Source organism: Physella acuta, unplaced genomic scaffold (genome assembly GCF_028476545.2).
Source record: "Physella acuta isolate Inbredline_101_S28 unplaced genomic scaffold, ASM2847654v3 ptg000813l, whole genome shotgun sequence".
Classification (NCBI taxonomy): domain Eukaryota; kingdom Metazoa; phylum Mollusca; class Gastropoda; family Physidae; genus Physella; species Physella acuta.
In genome coordinates this window covers 534,906-556,857 of record NW_026732331.1, presented here as the reverse complement: position 1 = coordinate 556,857, position 21,952 = coordinate 534,906, and the positions used below count along the sequence as shown (strand labels likewise).

The window sequence follows — 21,952 nt, the reverse complement described above, 5'->3', positions numbered from 1 at the left end:
AGTTATTTTAGAGGCGTGACAACATTTAGTATGGTGGTGTAACTATTTAGATGGTGGGTGTGTGGGGGGGGGGGGGAGGTGATGGGTTAGTCAGTGTGTGATACAATCAACCCATTGGCGCCAATATTAAATCCACAACTCTTACAGACAATGAAACAAATATAAAAGACCTTTATTTTTTTAAATAGACCAAACTAGCTTTCTTTAGTGAAAGCATTGATCGTCATGAAATATTTCGCTTTTATAATTTATTAAAGAAAGAAAGAAATTGTTTTGTAATTGTTTTCTTTCAGTAAATTTAAAAGATTATTAGGGTTTTTTTTTATATTTGTTTTTTAATATTTATTTTCTAATTTTAGTGAATATGCACTTTTTAAACAATAGTTCGATATTAAAAGCTTATAAACAATTTGTACTGCTATATGTAAGTCAGGTACCCATCAAAGCTGAGTGGACTCAATAGATCTAATGTAAGTTAGGTACCTAACAAAGCTAGGCGGACTCTTCTTCTTCTTCGTTCTTAATTATTAGTGTTGAAGGAGATCGAGATTTATCTGCCAGTGGGTTTGAACTCGAGACTGTTCGAATGTATCAACCATGAGCTTTTTGCCGACTCGACCACGCCTCCAACACAATTAAGCGTTACGTGTCAACTGGTTTTGCGCCATTAAGGCCGTTGACTCCGATTTCAGCCTGCTTTTCTTTTTGGATTTGCTTCCATAGCCTTTGTCCAACCAAGAACAAACTACAAGGCAGCAGTTGTTTAATTTTGGAGTTGTCTCTCCTAGAAGAGTGGCTGTCCCCAGCTAACGAGCCTCATCTGCCCGAGGGTTCGAACTCGAGACTTTTCGGTTTAGCAACCATGAGCTTTTACCGACTCGACCACGCCGACCCCTTAGGCGGACTCAATAGACCTAATGTAAGTCAGGTACCCATCAAAGCTGAGTGGACTCAATAGACCTAATGTAAGCCAGGTACCCATCAAAGCTGGGTGGACTCAATAGACCTCATCTGCCCGAGGGTTCGAACTCGAGACTTTTCGGTTTAGCAACCATGAGCTTTTACCGACTCGACCACGCCGACCCCTTAGGCGGACTCAATAGACCTAATGTAAGTCAGGTACCCATCAAAGCTGAGTGGACTCAATAGACCTAATGTAAGCCAGGTACCCATCAAAGCTGGGTGGACTCAATAGACCTAATATAAGTCAGGTACCCATCAAAGCTGAGTGGACTCAATAGTCTTGCAGCCATGAGCTCTACCACCCGGCCACTCCGTCTCTGTGATGTAAATAAAACTTTACAAAATGAAAACCTTGTTATAAGTTTGGCACGACAGCATCAATTTTATCAGCCAAGGAGTCAGTCTCGCTTCACATTTCAGATGATCGCCCGGTGCATACGATCTACTTCTAATCAACATACACCAACCATGACCTGTCTATCATCATGATTACATAGCTGATACCTAATATATAAAGCTCAATTCTGTATGTAATTATAAGTTTGTTTGTTTGTCGTTGACATACTTCCATGGATTTAAGTGTTAGACTATTATTGTGCTCATAGTCTAAATTTATGAGTTAAAAAATTACTATTGAAAGTGTTGGGAAATAGTTTTCATTTTTCAAACTGATAGTAATAATTGTCGGCATGTTCATTAAACATAATTTTTAAAAAATAACAAAAATTCTAATTATGTCTGAAAATTATTTATATTTAGTCCCTTAGCACTTACTTCCCTTTGATAAATTAGGAAAACACAATTACTTCCCTTTATAAAACATTGCATTAGTGGAAAAGAATTTACTTTTTATTACTTTGTTTTGGTGTTGGGAAAAAAATAATTACATAATTAGCGGGGATTGATCAAGTGCAAATGTTGTAGGTATTTTACGAATAAGCTTGGAGTATTATAATTGTTCATTTGGTTTGGTTTGGCACCTACGTTCGTTTAAGTGAGTGCAAAAGACTATGAATAGGTTGGGATACTGTAGTCGATTATTAAGCTGAAACAGGCGATTCTGCCCAGGGCTAGACTGTGAGCATTTTGCGTTTATGTTCGCATTAGTGTTTTCTTTGTGTTTAGGTTGGGTTTGCGTTAGTGGTTGCGTTTTGATTTGGTTCGTTTTTGTTTTTTCTTTTTTCGTTTTCGTTTGTGTTTTTACTTTCTCGTATATACGTAGTATAGAGAAAGTATTGTAATCGTGCAAAAAAAAAAATCGAGATTTCTACAAATCTCGACGTTTTACACCTCACTGATACGGAAAAACATAATTTTGCAATCTTGTCCGTATGTCTGTGTGTGTGTGTGTCTGTGTGTGTGTGTCTGTGTGTCCGTGTGTAAACACGATAACTTGAGTACCGTTACAGCTAGGTTGATGAAATTTCATATATAAGTATTATATCAAAATCGTAGATCCGTATCAACTTTTGAGCGATTTCCGACAACCGGAAGTGGTACTTTTTCTACTTTGAATTTTTCAAAAGCCTATAACTTGAGTACTATTTCAGATAGATAAATGAAATTTCACATGTAAGTAAAAGATCTAATTCTCTACCTTCTGTTAAATTTTGAGTAATTTCCGTTGACCGGAAGTAGTAATTTACGCTACTTCCGATTTCTCAAAAAACTAATGTAAATTTATTAAGTACTAATACTATTGCGCACTATTATACACACCTTTATTAGGCGTTCGCTTGGTGCGCAATTGTTTTTTACTGAGATTCTATTCTATTTTTAAAAGTTTCAGTATTTAAAATGGATTAAAAATCATAACTATATCCCAAGTTACCATCCCCTGTTGTTTTATATAAGAATATTCGAGAAAGTTTAGGGGAGATCACTACCGGTTTATTTTCTTTGGGTTTGTGTTTGTATTTGTGTTTGTGGTTGGTTTTGCGTTTGGATTTGGTTTGTTTTCGTTTGCTTTTTCGTTTGTGTTTTTTTCTTTGGGTTTGTGTTTGTGGTTGGTTTTGCGTTTGGATTTGGTTTGTTTTTGTTTGCTTTTTCGTTTTTTTTTCTTTGTGTTCGTATTGGTGTTTGTGGTTGTAGTTGGGTTTGTTGTTAGGTTTTTGTTTTCGTTTGCTTTTTTGTTTGTTTTTTCTTTGTGTTTGCATTGGTGTTTGTGATTGTGGTTGGGTTTGTTGTTAGGTTTTTGTTTTCGTTTGTATTTGTAATTGTGTTAGCGTTATGTTTGCGTTTTGTTGTTTTGGTTGGTTGTGGTTTGGGTGGGCAATGCCGGGTTTATGATGATTACTAAACACACAGGTAACAGTCTGTAACAGAAAGGTTTTTCACATAAGCCAGAGCAGGGCCTGGCCGGGACGGCTAGTATATATATATATATATATATATATATATATATATATATATATATATATATATATATATATATATATATATATATATATATATATATGTATATATATATATATATGTATTAAAATGCATGTAGAAGTTACGTAACCTTTTCGGACCTGAAAGTCGGTGGAGTTATCAGTTTAAGAAATATCGGTATGTGAAATGGTTGTGTGGGCAGTCCTATGCACACTCTAGATGACCAGAGAGAGGTCGCTATGACACCAGTTCGGGAACCGAAATAGAGACTTGCGTGCTAACAGTAGTGTACTCTACCTCTAGACCACAAGAAATAATTGTTTATATTTTATACAAAGTAAAGTACATTTACAACAAAGAAAATGTTACACTATTATATGTCGAGCTTTGATAAGAATTTATTTTAAAACAAGAAGAAATTTTGACATGATTCTCTTTCAGATCCATATGTTTAATGACATAGCTGACCTAAAGATGAAAAAATACTTGAGGCTGGCCTACGAGGAGTCCATATTTATTTCTATACTCCATACCCAGCATCTACTACAGAAAATCAGCGTCTATTTGACAATTTGACAATTTTTTTTAGTTTACTTCATCTTCACTTTTTAATCACCTTTTTATACCACTCTACGGCCAGCGTACAAACGCACAGATCCTTACAATTAAACCATAGCTAACAAGTTTTCTTTCTTACTTTTTTTCTCCAGGGAGGTGGGGGCACTTGAAACTTTCGGGCGCGCTTATTCCCCCCCCCCCCCCCCCTCAAGTGATGCCTGAAACAAACACTGTAGCCAACAAGTTCAATATGGAATATGTGCAACATGTAACGTGGGAAAATGTTCATGAAGATGGGCGGCCATATTTCTCTTCTGCCATCTGTCTGATCTTCTCTCTGTGGGCTTTACCAGAGTGTGTCAGCGGAAAGTCGTCTTGAAATATCTGAAAGATTGTCAAAATATTTCAGGAAAGTCGTCTTGCAATATCTGAAAGATTGTCAAAATATTTCAGGAAAGTCGTCTTGCAAAATCTGAAAGATTGTCAAAATATTTCAGGAAAGTCGTCTTGCAATATCTGAAAGATTGTCAAAATATTTCAGGAAAGACATCTTGTAATATCTGAAAGATTGTCAAAATATTTCAGGAAAGTCGTCTTGCAAAATCTGAAAGATTGTCAAAATATTTTTAGGAAAGTCGTCTTGCAATATCTGAAAGATTGTCAAAATATTTCAGGAAAGACATCTTGCAATATCTGAAAGATTGTCAAAATATTTCAGGAAAGTCGTCTTGCAATATCTGAAAGATTGTCAAAATATTTCCGGAAATTCATCTTGCAATATCTGAAAGATTGTCAAAATATTTGTGGAAAGTCGTTTTACAATATCTGAATAAATTTCAAAATAATTGCAAAAATCAGTTGCATAATTTGTGAGTGAATTATAAACTACATTTACGATGATCTACCTGTATCTGTAGTAGCTTGTTGATCAATGTATTCTGTAATTAATTAAGTGATTTAAATCGAAGAATTAATTATCTAAAGTTTCGTGTAAAAATATATCAGAGAGGGCCAGAGCAAGTCATATTTTGCACCTCCCGAACAGAGAGAGAGGAAAACGTAACAAACAAGCTAGTTCAAACTTACCATGACGTATTCAGGCACTGGTGACAACGCATCATCTACCGTCAAAAATGCTTGCTTCAGGTGTTTTATGACGTCACTTTCCGTCAGTTGACTTCCGGTACTAAGTTTGATACAGGCGCAAATTCTGTGATGGGTATTGGGATCTGAGACCTAGGAGACAAGGGCGATCATTTGTATTTCAAATTTTGTTTTCGTTTTATTACGTTACCACATACCTCCATCACGTGACTTACCGGTACAACACACACATCGATCACGTGACTTACCGGTACAACACACACATCGATCACTTCACTGTGTTCTAGAATTTTCTTCTCTATCCAACCCGGGTAGACGAAGTAGGTTCCATGCATGATGACGTCACGGTTCCTGCCCATGACGTAGAGGTTCCCCTCAGCGTCCAAGCTCCCATAATCCCCAGTGATAAACCAACCATCCGGCGTGAACGCCTGGACTGTACTGGGGTCAGGGTCATCACACTGGTTGAAATATTTTTTCATCACAAAGGGCCCTGTGTAGATGTCAAGTTATATTTGTTTTCTTTTGTTAAGAAGATTGTTCGTTTAAACTGGGGTTGGAATTAAGTGGTCCTTAACATTATCTAGGCCTAAAGCGTATTGGGAGGGACAATGGATGTACCACCAAAGAAGCAAACACGTCATGGTGTACAGTTACCTAAAGTGATGGGTGTATGTGTGGTGGTTCTTGCTAGAATCACGCCTAGCTGAAACCCTAACTTTAACTTAATGCTAACATTCAAGCTAATTCTAGTCATAAGTATGACCACCTTAAACTTAAATCTAACACAAACTTAACATAGTTTAAATACAGTTTTGTTAAAGTAATGTCACTACCAGGTATGTGAAAGCTGGGCTGACTTTTATTCTCACCTTTTACGTGAATACTTCCAAAAGTCCCAGGCTCGCAGACTTCACCTGCCTCGTTGACAATCTTTAACGACAGGTGTGGGCTCACCTTTCCGCAGTAGAAGTTTTCAAATGTGCTGTCTGAAAATCGTTTCCTTGAATTATTGGTAACTTATTTCATTAACAAGTTTATTTTTAGATTTGCTGTAAATGTTGGTACAAAAACAGGACCGAGTCTCAGATAAAAAAATCTTATCCCTCTACCAATCTGATTGCATGTACGTACTTCTTCTGATTACATAAACATTAATATTTTTAAATTTCTGGCTGATTTAAACGACATTAGAACATTTGAAGCAATAAAATTAAACAAACGACCATGCAATGGTCACCACTTCATAAGTATCGCCTGGTTTTACTGGTTGCCATAGTTACCACGTCATACTTACCACTAACAGCACCTGTTGACATGGTACCCGTTTCAGTCGAAGCGTAGGTTACGAAAACCTTTTTAGACAAACACAAAAGTTTCTTAATCTGTGCCTGAAATAGATACAAAATAAAAAGTAATTAGATCTAAGTATTTTAAGAAGGATATAAATACTGTATTCATTTATATAGGACTATGTACATTTATATTCGAATATTTACATAGCATTTTAATCCTAATATATAAATCCCCACGTTCGCACATCTCTCTCTCTCTCTCTCTCTCTGTCTGTCCGCAAAATATTTTCGCCGGACATCACGTCAGAATCGGCAGCGATATATGAAGAACTTTTTACGGACTTTTGTTGAAAATAATATGTGAGATGTTTTAAATGTATAACCACAATTTTAGTTAAAGAAGAAAAATAAAAATTAAAGGCGTATTCGAATGTAGAGAAACAGTATTATTTATGCACCCGGAAAAGCATTAATATATGTGAAAAAGAACGCATAAATCTGTGACGTCACTATTGCTTATACATTAACTAATGACGTCATCTGCCGTGTTTAGAATGAAAAGAAATGAACTATTTCATTCAAATTTGATTTAGATCTACGTACACTATGAAATGTATACAATACAATTTTTCCGGCCTAAACTCATAAAATTTATTTTATGTATTTGGATTCTAGATCTAGAGATTCTAGATCTAGACTAAATCTAAATCTAAATCTACGCAATAACTAGATCTAGACGTAGAGGCTAAGATCTAGATTTAGACTCTAACTTCTCTAAAATCAATTCCAAAAATAAATTTCTATATTAGGACTAAACTATTTCAAGACTTTTTTATTTTATACAAAATCTTTGTTATGAACTGGCTAATTTGGGATAAAAAATTAATTTGAAAGAATAGGCATATTCGCGTAAGTTAAGATTTTAAAATACGTGTTTCATTCTCCGTATTTTACGAGACACAGCAAGTCAACTTGGTTAATGTATTCTTTTTTATTATGCTCGGGCTAAACTTAAAAAAAAAATTCTTTTAGGAATCTAGATCTAGATCTAGATTGTCGGGTGTCCGATAGGGCACTTCCCGGCGCCGCAGGCGCTTCAAATTTGGCATGATCTTGCCTTGGTGCGACAGAACACGGGGGCCGGTTGGCCGAAAAGTCTACGATGTGGGGGTCAAAACTGACCTCGACTGACCGGTACCTTATATGAGCTATAAATCGAAAAAAAATGTCCACGGAGGAACCTCTTCATAACTCTTGAGGTCGTAGACCGACCTCCGGGCGAATTAATTAAGCATTCAAATTCTCAATGTTTTCGAAAGCCTAAGCGAAGCTGGGCAGCATGCCTAGTTGTGTATATTTGTATTGGACTAGAGACATATCAGATCAACAAAAGCTTGACTCTATAACTTAAAATAAACATGTACGAGATCAATAACAATTGAAATCTAATCAAAAGAAGGTCATTGACATTAGACACGTACCTGGGTCAGGGGTTGTCCTGCCGTTGCTATGACAACGTCCTGGTTCAAGGTGCCCTGTGTGGTAGCGTGACTGACCATGACCTCCGCGTCCCTGGGCATGAGGTTGACGGACAGACACTTCTCCCTGAGGCAGGCGTCCCACTTGTCCGTGACCCGGGTGGGTCCGGCGTACACGTCCATCAGCACACGGGTCACACCGTTACACAGGGTCACCAGTGGGATCCCTCCAATCCAGCCTGGGGATCAAATGACACGATATTACAGGGGTCACTAGTGGGGTCAAATGACACGATGTTACAGGGGTCACTAGTGGGATCAAATGACACGATGTTACAGGGGTCACTAGTGGGATCAAATGACACCATGTTACAGGGGTCACCAGTGGGATCAAATAACACGATGTTACAGGGGTCACTAGTTGGATCAAATGACACGATGTTACAGGGGTCACTAGTGGGATCAAATGACACGATGTTACAGGGGTCACCAGTGGGATCTCACCAATCCAGCCTGGGGGTCAAATGACACGATGTTACAGGGGTCACTAGTGGGATCAAATGACACGATGTTACAGGGGTCACCAGTGGGATCAAATGACACGATGTTACAGGGGTCACTAGTGGGGTCAAATGACACGATGTTACAGGGGTCACTAGTGGGATCAAATGACACCATGTTACAGGGGTCACCAGTGGGATCCCACCAATTCAGCCTGGGGGTCAAATGACACGATGTTACAGGGGGACTCAAACCCGGGATCCGAACCCGCGACTTTCTTGTTAGAACTCGCACGCTCTACCATCCGACCACGCGTCCCACTACTAGGAAATTACAAAGAAAAAGTTTAAAACTGTTACCTAGAAGTCTGTCATCGAAAATTGTAGTTGTGACGTCACGCGGGTGAGCGACCCGCTGACCCGGAAACAAACTGTCAAGAAACATGCGCGTCCAGCTGAGAAACTCGTGGTGAGTTCTAGGCACCAACTTGGAGAAGCCGGTGGTACCGGAAGTACAGAACACGTAGGCCAGGTCTGACGGCTCGAGGGTCTCACTGAAGATTTCTAGCTCAGGTGAGCTCATGAGTGCCAGAAATGGTGGCGTTGACCTATGAGACGACAAACTCTTTAGCAATACAGTAAAAAGTGTTCTGTGAACAATGTTCAAAAACATTAAGAGATTTTATATGTTCTGTGTTATGCGCTCTCGTTTCAATCTAACTATATATATATATATATATATATATATATATATATATATATATATATATATATATATATATATATATATATATATAAATATATATATATATATATATATATATATATATATATATATATATATATATATATATATATATATATATATATATATATCAAATTTTCTTGCCGGCGAGACACGACGACGGCTGTTGACAGAGATGGTAGGTGCTCATGTCGAAGCTCAACAAAGGACTGCGTAGAGTCGCTCTTGTAGAAAGGCTGCAGGACTTTGTGGGCGTTAGAGTTGGCCTCGTCAGACACAATCACTGCTCGACATTTGCTCACTTTCAGGACATGGAACAAATCAGAGCCGTCGGCAAGTAGGGCCTTGGATAGATCAGTATTTTGATTAGCACATCAGCAACAGCATTGGTAACTAATTGCTTTGTTCATTAATGTCATGCTAAGACGTAATTAGTATCGAAATCTTTAATGTGTATGTATATATATGTTACGGTCAAAGCCCGAAGTCGGCCAATGCTAGGATTGGCCGGCCAATCCGCGCATTGGCCAATATCGCCTCCCATAGGTCGGTCAAAGTCCGAAACTTTGCTTGATTTCGACCTTTGGCCGGCCAATCCGCAGACTGGCCATGGTGGACCGGCCAAAGTCTAAAATAGCTCTTGATTTCGGTCTTTGGCCGGCCAGTCCGCGGACTGGCTATGGTGGACCGGCCAAAGTCTTAATTAGAAGATCATCTGGCTAGGGACGACCGGCCAAAGTCCCAATTAGAAGATCATGAGCAGATTTTGTTTTTTTTATGCTGTAAGGATCATGAAATTAAGTTTTTATTGATTATTAATTAAAGTAAATGACAGAAACATTCAAATTATTTATTGTACTATAGTCTCAATCTATCAATAACATCATTTGTTACAACAAGTTGAACTTTTATAGCATTTAGAATTACATAGCAGCTTGTTATTTTTACACTTGCAGCGATTTGTTGTGCACTTAGTTGTGCAATTGCAGTAAATGTAGTCTTGGCCCCCAGTCAATGATTGTGAAGATGCGATGGTTCGTAGTGATTTTTCCTCAGTGCCAACTGATGACAATAAGAGCAGTTTTTCGTGAAGAATTGAAAACTCACTTCTAGCATACAGTTGTTTTAGAACACCATGTTCCGTTCTTAATTTGTAGAAACCGCTCTCGACGCTCATGACAACTGCAATCACGCTTCTGGGATCACCGTGACCTCTGTCAACATCTGGAAAACGGATGCGTACATTGTCACCCACTTCACCATCTTTAAATTTTGTATTTGAATTTTTAAGCATCTTAGCACCGTGAGTTTGCAAGCCAGTATGAGCTGCTGATCTGTGTTTCATGATGTCTTGTTTGTTGTGACACAATCTGCAGGTAATGTTCCCTCCGTACCCTTCTTCTGCTTCATTGGGTATTCCACAAATAGCATGGACATCGTTGCCACAGGATCCAAAAGAATGATCTGCACTACAATGTTTTTCACAAACTATATAGAATCTGTTGGCCACATTATTGTCACGCAACTGGTCTGGGCGTTCCGCCACGGCAGCAGATGTGTTAGCTGAGGATGTCGTTGCATTTATGGCAACCTCCATTTCTTTTTCAATGTTCTCAAGATCTTCCTCAGTAACTATTTTATCCAGAGCCCATATATGGAAACTAACATGGATTTACATTTTTTTTTTCTTTTGACAGCCATCTGCTATGTCTGTCTCATGGTCTGACGGCCCTTTTGATCCATGTCGCCTTGCATATAGAAGGCTATACAAACAAGAGCTAAACAATACGTTACTCTCAATGAAAATCAACCAGAATAATGAAAATGCGATCACAACTTAGTCTAGATAGAACATTGGCCAGGACATCCCGGCCAGTGCGCGCATTGGCCGGCCAATGTACAAAATACGCTGTCAAGTTTAAGCGCTTCGAACTTTGGCCAGTACGTCCCGGCCAGTGCGCGCATTGGCTGGCCAATGTACGAAATACGATCTTAGTGCTAAGTTCTTCGGGCTTTGGCCAAGAGAGCCGGCCAATGCGCGGATTGGCCGGCCAATCCGCGCTTTGGCCGCACTTCGGGCTTTGACCGTAACATATATATATATATATATATATATATATATATATATATATATATATATATATATATATATATATATATATATATATATATATATATATATATATATATATATACTGAGAGAGAGAGATCGCGACATAGAGAGAGACAGAGCCACAGAGAGACACAGATAGAGAGAGAAAGAGAGACAGAGCTACACTGTTGTAAAAGAAAAATACAAACAAATACTCACATGAGCATTCATGGGCGTACACCCAGCAAACAGAATGCCAAGGTCAGTGATGACCCGCTCTGGAGAGTTGGGCAGTGTGTTGCAGACGACATCATGACGCTGGAAACCTTCCTGTTTGAGTCTGTTGGCGAACCGTCCAGACATCTGATAGACTTCCAGCGCTGTCAAGACACGTCGACCGTCTTCACTGTAGAACACGAACAGTTCTTTTTCTGGCGCGGCTTCCGATAAATGTTTCAGGCATTCCGGAAGTGTGCCTAAATGTTCCATGGAACTGACTAAAGCTCCCATTTTATGATGTGTAGACCACAGTAGTTTTGTGAAAATCACAGTGTTGAAGAAAATGAAAATGTAACTTCACGTTATATCAAGTTAAATGTCTTTGTTACGATATTATGTGATGTGATTCTATTGTAAAAGCACACATATTCACAAGTCTAGGGCACACAAAACATGTGTTCAGGAATTTGTTTATTTCCGTTTCTCTCCAATTTCACGCTAATGTTAGACGCACTGATTCTGTTTGGTGCCAAACACACAAGTTCAACTTAGTGGGTCAACAAACAAGTTGCAAATTGGTTTGTAAATACACATGTATCAACTTGGTGTAAATGCGCAAGTTTCAAACTGGTGTGCAAACACGTTATCTCAGAACACAAAGTATCCACAACACAAAGCCATGTAACGGCCCACATAACGAATGTAGGTTTCCACTGGACCGAGAAGCACCCAGCAAGACATCGACGTTTTATTCTGGGCCAGTTGGTCACTGTACAGATAGTGTAGGCGTCGTAGGTTAGGTTGAAAAATATAGCAGAGCAAATGTGTACGTAACGTATATGAGTGACAAATTACTTATTTTGTTGCTTTGATTATATACATCTGAATATTGTTTTATACATAACATACATAGCATAATTATAAACAAAGTCTAGATCATTAAATCTTTGATCAGTATCAAAATAATAATAATATATCTTCTGATATGGTCAGTGGCGGAACTAGAAAAAAGGGGCCACCCCGCAAAAATTTTTTTTGGGCCCCACATATATGGGCCTATATATGTATATATATATATATATATATATATATATATATATATATATATATATATATATATATATATATATATATATATATATATATATATATATACATACATATATATATATATATATATATATATATATATATATATATATACAAACACAAAATACGACCATATGCTACTCATTGCTGGCCTGTTCGAGTTTTGATTTTTTTTTTAAAATTCTATTAAAACAAAATACAACATCATGTCATGTGTGTAAGTGCTTCAATGTGTGTTTTGTGAAAATCAGGCAAACTTTATCTGTGCTAGGCTACAAGACCTCCTAACCTCTAGTCGGCCAAAAGAATATAAAACATGAAAGCTTTGTAGAAGAAATGGTGTCTCGCGTTATGATTATTTTTATGTTTTTTGGTGTCTATTTTATTAATTTTAAATACATTTTCTTTGTATACAATGCACATTCTTTAATAAGTATTTTATAAAAAAAAAAATAAGAGAAGTAATTGCTTTTTAATTTGTTTAGTACAAATCTATTAAAAGGAGCTTATGAGCACCCCTATTTGACTATTTAAAAAAGGGAAATAAGTCATGAAAGTGGTTTGAACGTTTGCTTATCTTTGCTAAGTTAAATTGTAAGAGAAAGAGGACTCGGCTTTCACAGTGGTTTAAAAACCAAGGGAAAAAGAATATACAAGCGCGTGGGGGTGATGTCTATAGAATAAAGATAATCCAACCGCCGCTACGGTAATCATTTTGCAAAACAACCATCAAGTCAAAAATGCAAGAAAGTTAATTTTTTTTAACTTTAAAAAAAATATTATGGTCGGCTGTGGGCCCCTAAATGGCGTGGGCCCCCCCCCCCCCCCCCCCGCATTGCGGGGTCTGGCGGCACTGTAGTTCCGCCCCTGGATATGGTAATTTAAACATGAAAAATATTGCTAACCACAATTCTAGTATTAAATTGTTTTTTATTCTTGAACTCTAGAAAGTTATTTTAAATCTATTTGTTAAAGTTTTTAAGGTTACAATTTTTTTACCTCCGTTTTTGAAGAACGTATTTTAAACAACCAATACCATATCACGTGCAGATTTTTTCTGATAAAACAGGAGCCCTCTTAGTGCAGATATTTTATTTATCTGCCACCTTCCTGTTGACATGGAGTGTATTAACACAGGCATCAAGTGCCTCAGCACGATTGTATTCACACGGTCAGGTGTGTTTCTACACTATCTGTCTGAGCAAGCTTGCTACTACACCGACTCCGTGCTTGATCTGATTAACATATTTAATGCGTAAAGTTGGGGAGGGTGGGGGGAAGCAATTCTTGTTGTGTTCTTCCTTGGGAGTTAATTAAAAGAAATTATGTCCCTTATAGTGTGGGTGTTTTCTTAGTAACCTCACACAACTCTAAGCAAGTGTACATTTATTTATTTATTTATTGGGGGAGGGGGGATAAATGTGAGGTGTGACAGGTTACCAGCCGTGGGTGTGTGGGTGTGTGTTGGGGGGGGGCGGTTCTGAGGACTTTTACCAAACATATCTGGACTATTTGAATGCGATGGCTGTTTTAAAAATTGGTTAAAATTTGCCAAAGCCCACAATTTTTTTTAAAAGCGAATATAAACAGACACTAAATCAAATAAAAGATGTATTAGATTTCTTTATAGTTAATTAAATAGTAGTGTATTATTATATAATGAAAGAAAACCATTTATTTTTTCCTTTTTAGTGCATTATTACATAAAAGCGTATTATTAAAACGTTTTTATGCATTTATTTCAGTACTTTAAAATGTTTAAAACAATAGAGTAGTATGACTAAAAACTATTGTGCACCAAATGAACATGACAATGCGCGTATAATAGTGCGGAATAATAGCGAAACAGCCAACTAATTTAAGAAAATTTGATTACTTCGTAAAAAATTAATTAGTCATCCAATTAACTCAAATTTAATATCATACTGTATTTTCTTGACCCACGTGCCAACTTTGAAACATATCTGTCACTTAGAAGTGCCAGAAATTTCGCTCGCCCGTTTCGATCTATGACGACAGACAGACTGATGACGGACAGGCTGACGACAGAGGGTGCAAGTTAAATAAACGCTTGTAAAAACGTGTTGATAACAAGCTTTTATTTTTTTCTTAATTTCAGTGCGTTTGAAAGCTCATCATTATTCAGGTGTTTTTATTTGTTTTGATTATGCTCCTAGGCGTTCATAGTTTTCTAAATAAGATTATGTTTAAAAGATGCTTCCATTAAAAACAACAACAAAACAGCATAAAATCGTCTGAAATAAAAGAAAGAAGGAAAATGACTTTTGAAAATAGTCAAATTTTATTGATATTAATTTACTCCAGCTATTACATACATTATTTGATGGAGGTTTCGATACAAGTTTTTTTTTCTTTACACAATCACTACGTGTTGTGGTGAGGGTAGGGGGAACACATGATGCCAAGTTTACATTTCACGAAGGTTTTTTTTTAGATGTAGATTGTCGGGGTTTTAAGGCAAAACTAGGCAGCATATCAAGAGAGATTTAAAATCGGTTAAGAATCAGGTGTTACTTGACTGATTATTAAACCAGGCCGTGTACTGTTGTCAGAAATATTAGCTGAGGTCAAATTATGGCTGTGTGTTGTTGTCAGAAATACTAGCTGGCGGTAACATTTTAGATCTCATGCAGGCAGGTCTACGGGGATAAAAATAGAACGCCAGTACAAAAAAGTTATTAAAGTAAGCAGTAGTCTTAGGCTCTAGTGGTCTAGTGGCCAGCTAAACAATGGATCAATGGTCTAGTGGCTAGCTACTTAACAATAGGTCCATGGTCTTGTTGCCACTTAGGCCAATGGTCTAGTTGTCTGCTATCTATACAATGGGCCAATGCTCTAGTGGCCAGCTACTTAAACAAAGGGTCCACGGTTTAGTGGTCATTTAGGCAAATGGTCTAATGGACAGCTAAACTATGGACCAAATGTCTAGTGGCCGACTAAACAACGGGCCCGCCCGAGGTCTAGCGACCAAAAATATTTGACAGGAAGCGCCCAAGGCTACGGAAAATCTTTGGCCTAGGTGGATCGGCGATTTCAAACGTGACGTCAAAGCAGACGATCTCAGTCTGGGTGTCTGCGTCCTTGACCCTGATGCTGGCCTGGTAGTCTCCCTATTGGAAAAAAATATTTTTGTGAATTTTTGTTTTTAATATTTCAGATAAAATGTAGAGCACTTTTGTTTGTTTTATTGTTACTGTAACAAAAATAGTATCTACTACTTCCAATAAGTATCGAAATCTATTTATAAGGTGAAACTAAAAAAGTGAATCATTTTAAAAAAAACCAAACGAGCAAACAAAAACTTATCAAGCTAAATGGTAAACGAATAAATATGGAATAGTAAAAGACCAAACGAACAAACAAAAACTTTTCAAGCTAAATGAACAAACAAACATTACTTTAAAATGGCTAACGAATAAATATGGAATAGTATAAAGACCAAACGAACACTTATTCCTGGCAAGTCGGTTCCCAGAAGTTTGATCTCTAGTGGCAGTGTCGTCTGCTTCAGGGTGTAACTTCCGGCTGCAATCGGACATGCGCACGGGATGTTGTTGCTGGTCAGAAGGGCGGGGCATGCGCCATTGAGTCTACCCAGCAAACCGCACAAGTCTCTGTATGTGCTGGGGGGTGGGGGTGGGGGGAGGGGGGGAATTAGACACATGTAAATGACAGAGGTCAGAGAAAAAACATTTTGCCTTGTGCAAATAGCACACTTGGGAGCAGATGTTTGTTTTTGAGACATTTTCAGCTCATGTGGTGCGTCTATTTAATAAACTGGGAAACTTTCATTTGTTGGGCGATTTTTTTCTTCATTTCAGTAAAAAAAAAAAGATTTTTATAAAGTGGTATACTAAAACCAAGTGATTTTAACATTGATCCTAAGCTAACATTTAATTCTGTTTTAATCTCATTGTTTTTGTCCATAATGATTTTCTTTCAAAGCTGTAAACATCACGTGATCTCACCAAGTTCCTATTGGTCCGAATGGCGAGGGGAAGCAGGGCAGGTCAAGCCACATCCCCGCGATACTCTTGCTCAGCGTGACGTCAGCTTGTATGTTGCCTGTGATTGGCTGGCTGACGACAAGAGAGGTGGCCAGGGTCAAGTTGCCAGGTATTCTGATCGGGTTAGGGCTGGAGTCCAGGCTCTTGACCTTCACGATGTCAGCGGCGGGGTCTTTGCCTGCAGACGACAATTTTTTAATCAATGTCGAGACAACACGTCACAAATCAGGGCCACTTCATATCGTGATCCGAGTTCGAATCCCTGCATGAAGCAAGTGACCAAGTTTGATAGTATAATTTAGTATAACGCTGTAGATTCTACCGTCTAGACCAGGGGTTCCCAACCCTGTGCCCGCGGGCGCCATGGCGCCCGCTGAACGATTCGTATGTACCCGCCTTTCACTATTCGACAGAATTTTTTTCATAAACATTATTTTAAAATATGATTTATTTTTATTCATTTGTTACAGTTTTAATTTTTTTTCTCTGTGTGTATGCAATTTGAAAAAAATGACAAATTATTTTATTATTTTGAAACATTTTTGTTTATTATTTATTAATATAATAATACATCATGAATATAAGAAAATAAAATAAATTATGGAAAAATGACAAGTTATGGAAGGAGTTTGTCGATTTAAAATAGGTGGTGCCCGCCACCCTACCGATATTTTAGAATGTGCTCTTGAGTAAAAAAAAGGTTGGGAACCCCTGGTTTAGGCCCACACTTTGTAAGACCAGGCCATGGAACATACTAGTCACTGTTGGCTAATTGAAATTGATTAACATAGCCTCAGGCGCAACGAATCAATCAATTAATTAGAACGTCAAATCTGACATGCCTAAAGGAAAGATCGGAAACAACCAATCAGTATTTTGTAATTGTACAGTAATACAGCTCTCAAATTTGGACATAATAGTCCAAATGATCTCATCGGCAGCTCTCCATAAATGTATATTTTCTACAACATTTTAACTTTTCGATTTCTGCTCTAATTGTATTTGATTTAAACAGCCCAACCTTTGGGTCAATTGTGTTTAATTAAAATTATGGTACTGCTAATTGACTTAATAAACAGAAACACTCATTTCTCGGTTCAAAAAAAAGGCAAAAAAATGTTATAAGGCCCTACATCTAAATTGTTTGTGACTTAACAAGTGTGAATTTCTCCATAACCATTATTGTTAATTTCTGCTTGGAATATCAAACAAATTATATATAATACAAACTTATTTTTGTTATCTGAAATAATAGAAACCTATATATGACAGGAGAACCCATCTCTCAATGAGAGGATCCACCAAAGGATCCCATCTTTCTCAAACTTCAAGCTGAACTTGAATTTTATTTTTATTTTTTTCCAACAGCAGAAACTGAAAACGGGACTGCTTGAAACTGAACCAGGCAGAAAGCAATAAAAAAAATCCACTTAGCTCTTGTCTGATTCCCATCCCAACCAAACCCAGCAGACGGCAGATCTGGTGCGGGTAGAATCGCTATTTCCTCCGGCGGAAATAGAACGGTTATTTATTTAGACTGCTGCCCGTAGAGAACAGAGGGCTGGCCTTAGCTGCTGCTATTTCCTGTAAAACTACTTCAGGGTCAAGACTTAGAATTGATTTCTTAAACACCGAGTACACCCAGCTAGGAGCTTTACCCGCAAGAATTGTAGTCTATTTTACTACAAGTTATGGTCTACTTTGTTAACGGCGTATGGTTACAACAATACTTTTAGTACTCTTACGCATGTCAAAAATGCTAAATACTTACATTATGCCAAACCCAATAAACTTATAAATTAACTGAAAATCGATCGATTTTTAATCAAATAATTGCTTTGAAACAACGCATATTAGACAGAAATTATTATTTATATAGAATGAACGTCATGTTATGCGTGTTTTATAAAACCAATATAATTTTTTTTTTAAAATGGTTTACTGGAGCATTACAAACTCCCCCCCCCTCCCCATACACCACCCTCCATTTTCGTCTAATCACAAGTGCACACACACACACACACACACACACACACACACACACACCGTCACGACAGCATGTCATCGTGTCGTCAGAAAAGCACATCATCCATCATTTTTTGTTTAATGCGTGTAACATTTTTATAAGGGAGCGTTGAAGAAATGACGTAACTCATGGTGTAAAATTTCATTCAACCGCCCCCTTTCTACTGATGTTTACAAAACTGAGCGCACTCCATTTACCCAACTGACTTAACTGACTCGACTAGCCCTGAACAGACTAACTCAGTTTTTCTTACTTTCTTACATTTATTTTATTTCATTGATACACCAGTGTAAACATCAATCATTATTTCTAACCATTGCAGTAACTGCACTTCCCCCCGCCTTTTACAAGAAGTTGTAAAACAAAACCTATTGCCCTTTCAACCCCCCTCCCCCTTTCTACGCCAGAGTAAACGTAAACGTGAAGACGACGTCACAACTGCTCAATTAGCGAACATCCTGATGTTTGCTATAGACGGCGACAAACGAACCATCCCGATGTTTGCCCATAACTTCTGCCCATAGGTTTGTCGCCTATGGCTATGTCGGCTATGGTCTTGTCAAACAGTTGCTAAGAAAGTAGCCATCACTAGCAGGTAGCAGGTAGCCTAGTACCAGTCAGACTGCAAGAAAGTAGCCATCACTAGCAGGTAGCCTAGTAGCAGTCAGACTGCAAGAAATTAGCCATCACTAGCAGGTAGCCAAGTGCCTATCAGACAGCAAGAAAGTAGCCATCACTAGCAGGTAGCAGGTAGCCTAGTACCAGTCAGACAGCAAGAAAGGTAGCCCTCACTAGCAGGTAGACTAGTACCTGTCAGACTGCAAGAAAGTAGCCATCACTAGCAGGTAGCAGGTAGCCTAGTAGCAGACTGCAAGAAAGTACCCTAGTGACCTCTATGCTTAGTGACCTTCCGGTAGTAAAATTATATGAATAGAATTCTTTATTTGACGTTGGTAGCATCTATAACAGGAATGAGTTTCTACCACATATTCAATAGCGTCATGTATTGCCGATTCAGCTTTGAGCTTTGTATAAAAATTGTGTTCATTATCCAACCCATGAAAAAATAGTTTATCGGTTTTTACCAAACAAATGTTTCATTATATCGCTTTTATTTAAATAAATGGCTGCATAGCTGATGGACGATTGGAAGATTACGCCATGGAAATCAAACACTGTGCAGTAAGTTGAGAAAAGCCCGATGTTGCCCCCACTCTCCATACAACTGATGGACCCAAGAGACAGGTGTCACCTATACAGCTAGCATAGTTGTGGGTTGGTTTTCCTATCGCCGCTAAAGGGGTTCCACTCCTGTTTGATTCTGGAGTTTTATTTCCTTGATGGATTGCGATCCTCAGCTAACGAGCCTCATCTGTCCCGACTTTTCGGATTAGCAAAAAATGCGCACATTCGCCCGACCACTTATTTACTCTACAAACAATTTTTTTTAGGTTCGACTAGATCTAGTAAGTTAAAAGTTATTCATGAAAAATTTAAAATTCCTTATATTAATTCCAAGTTTCCCTTTGAAATGCAAATTTAGCAGTTTAAAATTGTATTTCCAACTTTGTGTGGCCATTGTGTGACGCTTTACCTGACACCCTGTCTATGACACTACAGTGACACTTAGACTAGCCCCACACAGGTGGGCAAATAAAGGTAATCCCAGGTGTCCCGTTACAGGAGGCTTCTTGTCGCCTCTACCGTTAGGTCAAACTTTGGAGAAAAACTGTAGGTAGTGTTAGTTACAGTAGGCTTCTTGACGCCTCTACCGTTAGGTCAAACTTTGGAGAAAAACTGTAGGTAGTGTTAGTTACAGTAGGCTTCTTGACGCCTCTACCGTTAGGTCAAACTTTGGAGAAAAACTGTAGGTAGTGTTAGTTACAGTAGGCTTCTTGTCGCCTCTACCGTTAGGTCAAACTTTGGAGAAAAACTGTAGGTAGTGTTAGTTACAGTAGGCTTCTTGTCGCCTCTACCGTTAGGTCAAACTTTGGAGAAAAACTGCAGTGTTAGAGGTCCATAGTTGACAGTAACGTAGAATGTGGTGTGGATTGCATTACAAAACTTTTTATTGGTGGTTTTGCATGTATAAAATTAATACGACTGGGTGTGGATGTTTATCTTTTTGTAATTTTACCTGAGGCGGAGTTACAGATCAACAATAAAAAACACTTCCTTTTATTTCTTTATTCCTATTTTTGTTAAACTTCGGCCTTTTAAAATGGTTTGGTGAAAAGTAGTAACAACTGGCTTAAAGTTTTAAAATGTGTTTTCCCAGAATACCTCTGGGTCTTTCATCTTGTTTTAAAACATCTTAATGTAATTAACATATTTTGTATGATTCGCCTATTATAAATACAGCCATCCTTTGTAAACATATCGGTCCGGAATAAAACAAGCACATAAAACATTGATGTTAAAAATGTGTTCATTTTCCTGATATAGAAAGAACTTGGCCCTGTAATATAAAATCTTCCTGCCACCAGCTGTACAGCACCCATCAAACGGCAATATAAAGCCTACTTTAGGTGTAAAAGTAAGTAATTTTATAAAGTCAGCCAAAAATTCTCCAAATGTATTAGGTGGTTTAAGGTCTTGTTGTATATATAGGTGGTTAAAGCTTAAACCTAATGTAATATTTTCTCATATAGATAGTTATTAGTTTAACGTCATATTGTCTGCTTTTTAAAGCCGATAATGTAATAAGCCTTTTGGTTATTCTCAGGGTTAGGTTAAGAATAAGGATTTCTCTTAGGTTTAGTGTTGAAAAAATATGAAGGTATGGCTAAACAACAAGTACAACTAACCTAACTGACCGTAGAGTTACTTTAAAAAAAATAAACTTACTGCAGCTTGTAATTTTAATGGCATCGCCTCCTGTCAGCAGCATCAGAACAAGATATCCGGCACTGAAGATAACAACTTTGGCCATAGTAAAATCTGTGTCCGTGTATCCCAATCAAACGTGTGTCCGTCTACAAGTCAAACTAGTGTCCAGCTATCCCAATCAAGCGTGTTGACTAGTGTCCAGCTATCCCAGTGAAGTGTGTTGACTAGTGTCCAGCTATCCCAATCAAGTGTGTTGACTAGTGTCCAGCTATCCCAATCGCGCGTGTATCCCTGTGACGCGCTAGTCCAACTGCCCCTGTCAAGAGCTCCCGTCACTTTAAAAACTGTGAGGTGCGAGTCAACCAGCCTCGAGCTGTCATCCAGGTCTCGCTTGAATCGATAGACGAAAGCAGATCTCCGGCAGACGACAGGTCTATTTACATCACTTGCTTGAGTGGGCAACGCTGGACGAGAAACGATAATGGGGTCACCTTTTGGTTGAGTTAAAAATAACTGGACATCTTGGTGGCGTAACAAGGTGGGGTGTCAACCTCCACCAAAAGTGGCGTCACAAAGTGGGGTGTCAACCTCCACCTAAAGTGTATAGTCCCATTTATTGTAGATATGTCTGTACTATTACATACAACTGT

General features: G+C 38.0%; 2 protein-coding genes across 2 annotated transcripts; both read right to left on the bottom strand.

The window, feature by feature from the left end:
• Positions 1 to 4,115: 4,115 nt before the first annotated feature.
• Positions 4,116 to 13,584, bottom strand: LOC131951445 (medium-chain acyl-CoA ligase ACSF2, mitochondrial-like). Its single transcript, XM_059313850.1, has 10 exons — positions 13,419 to 13,584; positions 11,331 to 12,099; positions 9,164 to 9,363; positions 8,635 to 8,882; positions 7,778 to 8,013; positions 6,299 to 6,392; positions 5,874 to 5,990; positions 5,250 to 5,494; positions 4,984 to 5,133; positions 4,116 to 4,281 (listed from the first exon to the last, which is right to left on the bottom strand). Exons 2-10 carry the CDS (start codon positions 11,619 to 11,621, stop codon positions 4,183 to 4,185), a joined length of 1,680 nt encoding a protein of 559 aa, XP_059169833.1. The 5' UTR covers positions 11,622 to 12,099; positions 13,419 to 13,584; the 3' UTR covers positions 4,116 to 4,182.
• Positions 13,585 to 14,725: 1,141 nt separating this feature from the next.
• LOC131951440 (ganglioside GM2 activator) lies at positions 14,726 to 21,697 on the bottom strand. Its single transcript, XM_059313846.1, has 4 exons — positions 21,321 to 21,697; positions 16,409 to 16,625; positions 15,889 to 16,063; positions 14,726 to 15,550 (listed from the first exon to the last, which is right to left on the bottom strand). The coding sequence occupies exons 1-4, from the start codon at positions 21,403 to 21,405 to the stop codon at positions 15,401 to 15,403; spliced, it is 627 nt and encodes a 208-aa protein (XP_059169829.1). The 5' UTR covers positions 21,406 to 21,697; the 3' UTR covers positions 14,726 to 15,400.
• Positions 21,698 to 21,952: the final 255 nt, after the last annotated feature.